At 34.9% G+C, this 11,197-nt stretch overlaps 1 protein-coding gene and 1 pseudogene across 5 annotated transcripts; one reads left to right on the top strand and one right to left on the bottom strand.

Moving 5' to 3' along the window:
• Positions 1–431: 431 nt before the first annotated feature.
• Positions 432–4,591, top strand: LOC149405028 (beta-casein (DUF760)). Of its 4 annotated transcripts, none has more exons than XM_089607261.1 (4): positions 432–731; positions 1,706–1,986; positions 3,355–4,156; positions 4,478–4,591. In XM_089607261.1, exons 1-3 carry the CDS (start codon positions 597–599, stop codon positions 4,136–4,138), a joined length of 1,200 nt encoding a protein of 399 aa, XP_089463387.1. In that variant the 5' UTR covers positions 432–596; the 3' UTR covers positions 4,139–4,156; positions 4,478–4,591. The 4 variants fall into 4 exon arrangements, with proteins under 4 accessions (XP_089463387.1, XP_089463386.1, XP_089463388.1 ...); XM_089607260.1 differs by lacking the exon at positions 4,478–4,591 and adding an exon at positions 4,428–4,445; XM_089607262.1 differs by lacking the exon at positions 4,478–4,591 and adding an exon at positions 4,296–4,401.
• Positions 4,592–9,597: 5,006 nt separating this feature from the next.
• LOC149405027 (uncharacterized) lies at positions 9,598–10,759 on the bottom strand (annotated as a pseudogene). Its single transcript, XR_016295563.1, has 2 exons — positions 10,235–10,759; positions 9,598–10,165 (listed from the first exon to the last, which is right to left on the bottom strand). The product of XR_016295563.1 is annotated as an uncharacterized LOC149405027 (transcript).
• Positions 10,760–11,197: the final 438 nt, after the last annotated feature.

Genomic DNA, 11,197 nt, shown 5'->3' with positions numbered 1-11,197 from the left:
AGAATAACGAAAAAATCATCTTAAAATAGTATGTAAAATTTCGAAAATTGTACCACAACTTTCCCAAGAGAAAATTACAAAATAACACTTTTTAAATGTAATATTTTAAAAATAGCTGATTATTCAAATCTTTTAAAAATAGCTGTTTTTCAAATGGTAAATATTTATTTTTTTCTGAATTAAATTGTAAACAATAAATAGAGTTTAAAACAGTAAACAATTACATAAAAAAAATCAAGAGAAGTGATAGTTTATAACTAAAAAAAACTAAAAGCTTTAAACATTTGTGATAAATTATTAAAAGGTCTTATAAAAGGTTAACTAACAGAATTTCCTCACTTTCGTTTCCCATTTGCGCAACAATGCTCGGCCCAGTTTAATTTCAAGACCAAGTGAAGCCGAGTCAGGTTTAATTATTATTTTTATTTTTTTTACTGAGAAGAAAGCGAGGCAGAGATATGTGTGACTGCAAAATACGACCAACCAGAAAAACTGCAAAGAAATTCTCATTTCCGCAAGAATAAATATCTAATTCAATCGTCGAGAATTTTCAGAGGGAAACAAAGAGAGAATCTGTTGAGCATCGAAAGAGAAGAATGCAGGTTTCAGGCGTCGTGAGCGACGTGTCGTTCTCGGTTCCGAAATGTGGAGGTCACATCCATGGCCGATACTTTCTCTCCGATTCCAAGTCCTGTGTTTCTTCTTCTTCTTCGTCTTCTGGATTTTTCAGAGTAAGCTCTCATTCAATTTAGCCATTTGTTTGATGCTTTTTCCGATTTTGCGTCTCTCGAATCTTGAAGTCAGCCAGCTTTCGAATTTTTGGCGTTTTTAAGTTGCTGTTTGGATGCTGAGAAAATTAGGAGTTGAAATTTCTGTGTTAAAATTGAATGATATTAGGATTCTCGGTTGTCAGAAATCGTATCAATTTACGGTGTTCTTCTTTTCTTCTGCACTAAATGCGAAGAAATAATGGTTAATGTAATGATGTTCACTCGTATTTTAAATTTTTGGTTGTTGATTTGGTCCGAGAGAGAGAGAGAGAGAGAGAGAGAGAGAGAGAGAGAGAGTTTACTTCGCTTTTTCAGATACATTGCATCTTGATCGAAGTCTTGCATTTAAAAAAATTGTAGTCCGATATATTTTTTTAATATTATTTTGAGTGTCTAAAACAGAATGGAATCATAACTTCCAACTTAAATCGTCTTGTTTTCTTTGACGACGGAATTTATTCAATTAATTAAATAACTGTCTCATCCTTCACTTTGATTTGGTCCATTATAGAATGTTTTATTTATAAATGGTTGTTTTTAGATCATATTAGTAGTCGTAGTAGTGAGAAAGAGCAAATTCTGTTGAACTTTGTGTCGTTAAGCTTGATAGTGCAACAACAATGTATATTTTCTTTCATTTAGCTTGAACTCTATAATATGATTTTAGTCGCATTTTTGCTTCCGAATCTTGGTACTTAATTGCATTAATTTATCGTTTAAAACAGAATACTGAGATTTCTTTAGGTTTGAAAGGCAGTTTGAAATTAGTTGAAAAGCAAAGCATTTCTTTCTTTAATTTACACTGCAACATTACTTCAATACCGTGTTTACTTTGTTTAATGCGTAATAATTGCTAGCCCATGTTTGAGAAGTGAAACTTTGATTCGTGGAATTGATTTTTCTTTCTTCTCTTTGGTATTGTTTGGTGCTGCTAGGCTTGCCCTTCGCTTAGCGGGCACAAGCTTGGAAGTGCAGTGCATAAGCATCACCGAGACAGAGATATGGCAGTTAGAGCGTCTTGGAATCCAAGTGGTGATTCGGTTCCACTTGCTCCTTTGGATTTTGAATCCCCGGTCGGTCAGGTTCTGGCTCAAGTTTTGCAGACCCACCCGCATCTACTTCCCGCGAGTGTTGACCAGGAACTCGAGAAATTGGAATCTGACCGAGATGCACAGAAAATGGAGGATTCGAAGAAACCTCTCAATTCACTATACAAGTAAGTTAGTATCCAAACTCTCTGTCATACACCGCGTGCACATGATTTAAAAGTACTTTCATGCTGTTATTGTTCACGAATTCTTGATAAATCGGATAACTTTGAAAGAGCTAGTTTTTGGGCCTTGACATCTGATCAGTTTAATCATACTGGCTTGCAATGTTTAAGAGCGCTAATGCATTTAAGAGCCATGTTAACTCAGTTATGTGTTGCGTTCCATAATGAATAGAATCTCTCGACGATGTAAGGAGTGAACATCTGGCATAGTCATGATTCCTTGATTGGTATGGTATGGTAATAATCTAAATCTAAACGCTCAAAAAAGCTATCTGATTTGGAACTCGTATTGTTCTGATTCTGAAAACCGAATAAGTGTAATTCTTACTTTGTTGCTTTTTAGTTTAATGTAATTCTGTTGTGCAACAACGTACGTAATTCATCAGTGAAACCCACAGGTCGTACCAGATATGCTTCATTACATGTGTAAAAATTGTTGTATACAAGGGACGGTCAGTTTGGTATTAATATAGCTTGTGGAAAAACTGTTCTCAACTTAACAATGGTGTATAAGAAGTGCTTTTGAGGGGGAAAAAAAAAAGGCACTATTTTTCCTTCCTAAACAGCTTTTTTTGACGGAAGATTATTGAATTTTTTTCTGCTGAATATGGAACCAAGTAACTGTTTTACGGCAGCTTACCGCAGAATCTGGAAACACTTTTCAAAAGCATTGGTAAGTTGACCCTAATTTTTTTGTTTATGCACCTGAAGATTATGTCCTGTCTTGAGAGTTCAGACAAACCACGGTTACTGCCAAATAGCTCTAAAACTATAACGGTAAACCGTTTAAAGTAGTTTCGCATTTATTCCGTGACCTAACTATTTATGTAATGCATAATTTCATGAAAATAATTACTGAAAATCCAGATAATGAAAAAAGTACTTGGTCCTCAAATCTAACTGATGTCACTCCTTTCATGCATCATTTCAGTTTCTCATGGGTAAACCGTAAATGTATCGTATTGACAGACTTTTTAAACACACGTATTACAAAAACAAAAAATAGACGGATAAAACAAATGGTTACATACTGTGACACATTTTGTTTGACATCTATAATGAAGTGTAACCTGATTAGTTCATTTGAACTGTCACCAACTGGGAATATTTAATCGATACCACTTGAATCAGCCAAGATAGGCGTACCGCCAAAATCATCTGTCTTGACTGCAATAGAAGATTAATTCTGTCGAATTTTTTATTTTCATGAACATCTTAAACAGTATTTTTTTACTTTAACATGGTGTTACTTTTCTTAACTAAATCGTGCATTTGAGATTCAATATTGCTAATAACTTTCCACTTATGTAGGAGAATAGCCGAAATCAAAGACAAGGACAAACGCGTCGCTCTGGAGGAGATAATATACTGCCTCGTGGTGTCGAAATTCGTGGAGAACACAATCACATTGATACCCAAGATCACCGCAACCTCGGACCCGATCGGGCGGGTCGATTTCTGGCCGAACCAAGAGCACAAACTCGAACGAATCCACTCGCCCGAAGCGTTCGAGATGATACGGAACCACCTGGACCTCGTCCTCGGGGAAGGGAGTATCGGGCCACTTCAGACCAACGTCCAGATCAGCAAAATCAGGCTCGGGAAGCTCTACGCCGCTTCGATCATGTACGGCTACTTTCTCAAGAGGGTCGACGAGCGGTTTCAGCTGGAACAGAGCATGAAGACCATTCCAACCGGGGGTTTCAAAGAGCCCTTGCCTGAAAACCCCCTGTGGGACCCCGAATCGCTGATCCGAATACCGCCCGACGGAGAAGACTACGACGAGGACGGAACCGGAGGGGCTCAGAGACTGAGATCGTACGTCGTGTACTTGGACTCGGAGACGCTGCAGAGATACGCGACGATACGGTCGAAAGAGGCGATTTCTCTGATCGAGAAGCAGACTCAGGCGCTCTTTGGGAGGCCCGACATCAGAGTCTCCGATGACGGTTCGATCGACACTTCGAACGACGAGATAGTCTCTGTCACGTTCTCCGGCCTCACGATGCTCGTCCTCGAGGCCGTCGGTTTCGGGTCTTTTCTCTGGGACGCGGAGACTTATGTGGAGTCCAAATACCACTTCATTAAGAGCTGAAAGAGAAGACTCTCTCAGGTATGTGTACATTGTTGTTTTACTCTCTCTTGTGCTCTATAGGCTTAATTGATCTCCTTGGCTATATCTCTGTACAATATCACAGTGTAGAAACTATTGAAACACTTGATTCTTTTTTTTGTGTGTGCGTGTGTGACAGTGCTAATGATAACAAAACTAAAAAGGAAATAAATGAGAATGAAGCCTGGCCTGGTATAAATGTAAATCGATTTTTTTAAGTTCTGCAAATAGACAATTTAAAGAGATAGCTTTTGTGTTAAATTTTATGCAGATGTTTTGTCTGCTTAGAATTTCATCCGAGTACAAATTTTTGCAGCACAGTCTCTTAAAAGGAAGAAGAAAAAGACATGTTAGAAGTGTCTGTATATGAGGACGAATAATTTATTTTTGTGTGTTTTTTCCCATCAATATACTCCTAATTCAGCTCCAACAAGGTTGGTTTGCCAAGGGTGTAGTTTTGTAACTAAAGCCATGTATTGCTAAATGTGCTTATATATATATATATATATATATATATATATATATATATATATATATATATATATCGAGTTTTGAAGGTTGAAAATATATTTTTATTGCCTGAAAAGGGGTATAAAAGGCAAAATATTCCATATACTGGTGATAGTGATTGCCTAGGCTAGGAAATATCTTCGTAACTAAAAGCCTTCATTGCTATTAGGGATGGCAATTTGACCCGTTACCCGTATTCCGGCCCGTTACCCGATTTATTCGGGTCGGGTAATACCCGTTCTTTTTGGGTAAACGGGTAATACCCGTTAAGGTTTTAACGGGTCCGGGTACGGGTAACGGAATAGCCATCCCGTACCCGGTTACCCGGGACCCGACCCGTTAACTTTTAAATATTTAAAAATATAATAAATCATATGTTTACCTAATTAGATGATATATTTTAAACATGGTTTTTAAAAATATAATAAATCATATGTTTACCTAAAGATGATATATTATTTTTAAACTTTATATTGTTGATAGATTTTTATTTTATAAACGGGTAAGCGGGTCTACCCGACCCGCTACTCTTTTTTTAAACCGGGTAAACGGGTAACGGGTCCGACATCTTAAACCCGTTTACCCGGCGGGTATCCCCGTTACCCGGCCCGTCTCAAAATCCGGGTAAACGGGTCCGGGTAACGGGTAAAAAATTATAGCGGGTACGGGTAACGGAATAGGTGTACCCGGCCTTACCCGTACCCGTTGCCATCCCTAATTGCTATATGTAATGTAATGAAAAATATCATAAATCTTTCTAGTTTCGGAGGTTGAAAAATAGATTTTTTTTTAATTTATTTATTTCATGAAAAAGATTTAAAAGGCAAGATATACATATACTGGTGATAGTGATTGCCTAGGATATAATTTTGTAACTAAAACGATGAAAAATCCTATAATCTTTCAAGCTGTGGAGGTTGAAAATTATCACCATCATATATATTAATTCCATCACATACCTTTTTTTACTTGAAAAAGTAAAAGTGTATCCAGATAGTCAACAACGATCATATCGTGGTGATCTATGTGGAACTAATGAACCTAAGTTTCATTTAAAGTACATGAATCAATTAACCATCCATGGAATTTTGGAAATCATTTCAGCATTAAGGTAGTCTAGTCAATCCGCTTCCTAATGATATCATATTTTATTGCTCTATTAGCAAAAACTACTCTTATTACATTGTCCAGCTCATAGGTGTCTGCTTGCAATTTTGTCTAATATATTATTCAAAAGCATCTCTAAATTATTTCCCAATTAAGGATTATCTATTCTAGACTAGACCCTACCAACTCTTTTCCAAGAATTTTCAACTTGTATTATTTCTTATAAGCCTTCAAAGTTTGTTTGTAATTTTCTATTTCTCTTTCAAAGAAATGTGCCCATTAATGTCGTCCATATCCGTTACTCCGTTGGAATCATTATGTGATGATTTCTAGAATTAATTTTACAACTGCTTGCAAAATGTAAAAAAAAAAAAAAAAAATGTACTGCCTATTCTTTTTCTGTCCACATTTTTTGTTACTGTGTTAATAACACTGCTCTAATGCTTTAGAAGAAAATAATAAATAAATATATAAGTCATGAATAAGTTCAAAAAGAGATGTGAATATTGTAAATAAATATTTTATGTGTTATATTTCCCCTACAAAATCGACTCTGCATTCCTGCGTGTACGTATATGTTCCATAATGTAATATAAAATATTATTGACCTTTTAGAGGGAAGAAAAAAACAGATATATATTAAAGCTTGAAAAAAAGAGTCGGATGAATTAAATGAGTACTCATTTTCTTCTACTCGTCACTGTGTTGATATATCAAACATATATTGCCCATGACTACTCAAAACTTTTGAATTTGTATACACATGTCTAAATCACGTTCCTGGTTTAATTCTTTTGAGAAGTCAAATTAATTTAAGCCATGCAATATATATGTGAATATCTACGTGTCATTAAACTGTCAATGTATATATCCTCTGATTCAATTAATTAAAATTATTTTATTTATGTGTATAATGTGGTCAAGCCTTCTTCTTCTTCTTCAATTTTTTTTTCTCATGCTTTTCTTTTTATCAACTTAAAGTCTCGATCTAAGATGAAAGTACAAGATGGTATAACAGAAAGAAGAAAATAAAACCTTAGATATGAAAAATAAATACAAAACGGATATACGCGCATATATATATATATATATATATACGGTCATCTCATCGAAAATGTTGTACTTGGTCTTGACTCTTGAGTCTTGACGGGCCAATGGAAAAATTGAAAAGATATTTCACTTTATATATATATATATATATATATATATATATATATATAATAAAAGATGCTTGAAGATGGAAGTCATGACTCATGATTATTCATATGGAGATAATGCACCCAATCTAACAAGTCCTAATCTCTCTTTTTTAGCATGCCGTGGACCTCAAGCAACTTGCTCTTTTTTATAAATACAACTCATATATACACAAACAAACGAGTATATTTATTCCTTTTTATCGCTAATAATCACTTTCAGGTTTCATGTGTTTTTCCCAGCTTTAGTTACTGTAGATATGAGCAAGGATTATAATTTTGATGAAATCAAAATCGGTTTTCGGCCCTAATTGACAGCCGATACCTATATTCTCATTTTTCTATTTTTACTATAATTTCATCAATATTTTTTAATATTAAATATTTTAAGTTTATTAGAACATTTCGTGATATTTTTATTTTTGACTTCAGAATTCACATCAAACAATCTCAATTTTTTTTTAAGAAAATAAAGCATGATTTGAATTTCTTTGGTTGGCCTTGACCCTCAAACACTCAATTTTTGGATTTGATCATCATCAATATAATAAATTATTAAAAAAAACTGTAATAATAATATGAATGATAAAATGAGGAGAATAATTTTGATATATTGAGGAGCAGTAGACTACACCCAAAAAAAAAAAAAAGAGCTCAAAAGCTTTGACTACTAAGAAAAAATAGTATGTGATTTATGAAGATTTAGTCCAATTTTCTATTGCCAATATTCTATTTATACAATATGAATAATTGTGTATTGTAGAAGGCATGTCGTTTTCGAATAAGTATTCTGTCCCTATGCTTGACATTTGTCCTCCTCGATCCGTGTCGTGCGAAGTGGTTTGTAACGACTCCGTTTTCACTGAGTTCGCTCTTCCACGAGATCGCTCCGCTCATTCTTTGACTATGCCCTTAGCTCGTAGCTCACAATTTGAGACGTGTCGAGCGCGAGACACACTATGGGGATTTGAATCATAAAAGCTCAAATTTCTCTTTTTGAAAAGAGGACGAAGTCGGACATATATATCTTAATCTTGAGTTTTTGTTTGAATTGTTTTTTATAACAAATAATTAGCAAACTACCCAACTAAAACTAGATGAATTTCTAATTATCTAACGTTTTGTAAATTTTAGATAAATAGTCAATGTTTTGTAAGTTTTAGATATATAGCCAACATTTTTATAGAATATTTCAGTCACTTTATGCGTGTAATATTTGATCATTGTTATTTAAAAAAAAACTTACTAAATGTTGACTAAATGATAATTCAAAACTGTAAATAAGACTATATATCTAATAGACATATTTTTTTAATAGCGTGTCGTTGATTTAATGATCTCGTCACAATATAGTAGATCAATACTTATTTACAATAATAAATTACATTATAAGTTTTCTTTTAGATATTATTTGTGATTCATAAATTAATTTTCTCTTAAGGAGGAATCGTGTACAAGTACTTGACATCTATAGAGTAGACTTAGTAGCGCGTTGATGTAAATTAAACGGAGCTACTAATTATTGAGACTTTTGAAGAACGAGACTGGGACTTCTATTGGCGCACATCTAATTAAGTTTCTGTTTTAACCAATTTACAAGTTTGGTGATATGGTAGTTTGGTTTGGTGAACAATCAAATTAGAATATCAATGTAGTTATGTAAGAATTAGGCTCAGTAAGCGTCTTGCTGTCACTTTTTGCAAAAATGACGTATTTTTTTTTTAACATTTCGAAAATAATGGTTTTTAGGTATGCATTGTCGTTTTTGCCCTCTCTTCTTTTCTTCCTTTTTTTTTTCTTCTATGTCGCATAAACCACCACGATGAAACTTTCGATTTCCAGTGCTGGTACTCAGGCTGTCTCCGATTCCGATTCGTCCTTGGCGGAGCTCCGTCGTCTCCATGAAAAAATTTCAGTCAAACCGGAAGATCCTTGCCGTCGTCGAACTCTGTCCTTCCTCTTCCGATCTCGCCGCCGTTGCTGATTGCTTCGCCTCCGATTACAAACCCTACTCTTCGTCCCTCGATTTTTCAGGTATTTTTTGCATAACATCTGTTTCATTCACATGTATGTGTATCTATATGCGAATATGCATATATTTTGCTTGTTTTGTTTCTGGATTTGGATTGATTTGCTTTGAATTCTATATAGATTTTGATGTTAATGTAATCAATCTTAGAGCATCTCCAGTGGAGCGCTATACGCTTCCTATTTTAGCGCAAGTGCTCCACTGGAGCTTTATTAACCACGCTATAATAGCGTGTGATGCTTTTTGACAACAGTGCAGCGCTATTTGTAGCGCTGCACTGTTAACCTGCGTTATTATTTATTTTTTTTGTAAGTTTTAAAATTTGCCTAAATGCCCAAATTTCATATAATTATTTAATATTTATCCCTAAAATTATTTAATTTATATAAAATTTATTATTTTGTATAATTTGAAAGACAACAATATTTTAAAATACAACAATGATATTTGCACATTGCAAGAAAATTATAATATTAAAACGGTCATATTAAACTAATATCAAACACAATTACATTAGCAATTTGGAAGACAATCAACAAGAAAACTCAAAAGACATAAAAAAAAACACAATACAACAAAATAAAATTACAATAGATAAACTAATATTCTGGAAGATTGGTGCCGGATCCCCCGAGACCGGTAAAATATTGAGAATATGAATCAGAAGTCGGAGGTGGTGCATGGGATTGTTGTTGTTCAAGCCTCTTTTGCATAATTTTCGCTTGTTCGGCTTGAACATATGCCTGAACCTGTGGATCTGGTATTGAACTTAAATCCCGGAACAATATTTTATTTTCTTCCTTGATTTCTTTCAATTCCAAGTGGCGTTGCCTGATAACACTTGTCTTCTTCAATTGCTCAAGAAGTTCTTTATTTCCTTCCTCAATACCACTAATTCTAGACATTATTCCATCATCCACTTTTTTTTTTTAATTTGGCTTTCTTCACCCCAATCGGCCGCTCATCGGGAGGAGATGGATGTCTAGCAGATTCAGGAGTTGGATTTTCTGACTCTTGTGGGCAAGATGAACCTCGAGATGTTTGTCTTGCACTTGAGGCTCCATCTTGGAATTTTTCAAAATTCTTAATAATGTTCCACACATGATCAAACTTCCAACCTTTCTTGAATTTTTCATCTTGTGAAAGCAATACTTTAGCTTGATCCATCTGAAAGTTGATAAAACAATGGTTAAGTACAAATCTAATCGTGAGAAAATAATAAACTATAATACTCACAATATCTTCAGTTGAAGCACCACTTGGGTGTGTATTCTCTATTTGTCGAATGCATGCATGCATCTTCCTTGTAGCTTTCTCAATCACTTGAATACGGCACTGGATTGATCGCATCGAACGCATCTCTGAATCCGAACTTTTGCCATTGTTGTAAGCTTCCGCAACACGAGTCCAAAACTGATCGGATGATTGGTATATACCGATGATTGGGTCTTGCGAAATCTCCATGTAAACCCTACAAAGGAGTTTGTCTTCATCTCGAGAGTAATTAGAAGCTCTAGACATTTTTTTAAGTAAGGTGAGTGATGTGGTGAAATTACAACTTATGAAGGCAATATTTATAGCAAGATTCTCACGTTTCTCAACTCGTTCTGACGCGATTTGACTACTCACTTACAAGATTCTCACGTTTCTCAACTCGTTCTGCAGCGATTTGACTACTCACTTACAAGATTCTCACGTTTCTCAACTCGTTCTGACGCGATTTGACTACTCACTTACAAGATTCTCACGTTTCTCAACTCGTTCTGCAGCGATTTGACTACTCACTTACAAGATTCTTACGTTTCTCAACTCGTTCTGACGCGATTTGACTACTCACTTACAAGATTCTCACGTTTCTCAACTCGTTCTGACGCGATTTGACTACTCACTTACAAGATTCTCACGTTTCTCAACTCGTTCTGCAGCGATTTGACTACTCACTTACAAGATTCTCACGTTTCTCAACTCGTTCTGCAGCGATTTGACTACTCACTTACAAGATTCCCTCTATCATTAACTTTTTCTCTATAAAATACCAATTCTATCATGAGTTTTAATACACACTCATTCTATTCTGAATATAATACACATTCTCTCATTTTATCTCCCAAAATGAATACTAATTGGTCCTCGTCGTCTTCAAGCTCGGATGACGATTTCATTACTAGTTTGGATGAAGAGGAGGAGGCCATAACTCGT

The sequence above is a fragment of the Urtica dioica genome, chromosome 2 (genome assembly GCF_054948205.1).
Source record: "Urtica dioica subsp. dioica isolate 48M chromosome 2, U.dioica_male_clone48M_v1_H2, whole genome shotgun sequence".
Lineage (NCBI taxonomy): Eukaryota > Viridiplantae > Streptophyta > Magnoliopsida > Rosales > Urticaceae > Urtica > Urtica dioica.
Note: the sequence above shows the minus strand (reverse complement) of the source record. Positions and strands in the feature narration are given on the sequence as shown.

Coding starts and splice junctions, on each gene's coding strand:
- LOC149405028 (XM_089607261.1), top strand. CDS start 597: ATGCAGGTTTCAGGCGTCGTGAGCGACGTGTCGTTCTCGGTTCCGAAA. Junction 732..1,705: donor CGTCTTCTGGATTTTTCAGA/GTAAGCTCTCAT, acceptor TGGTGCTGCTAG/GCTTGCCCTTCGCTTAGCGG. Junction 1,987..3,354: donor CCTCTCAATTCACTATACAA/GTAAGTTAGTAT, acceptor CCACTTATGTAG/GAGAATAGCCGAAATCAAAG.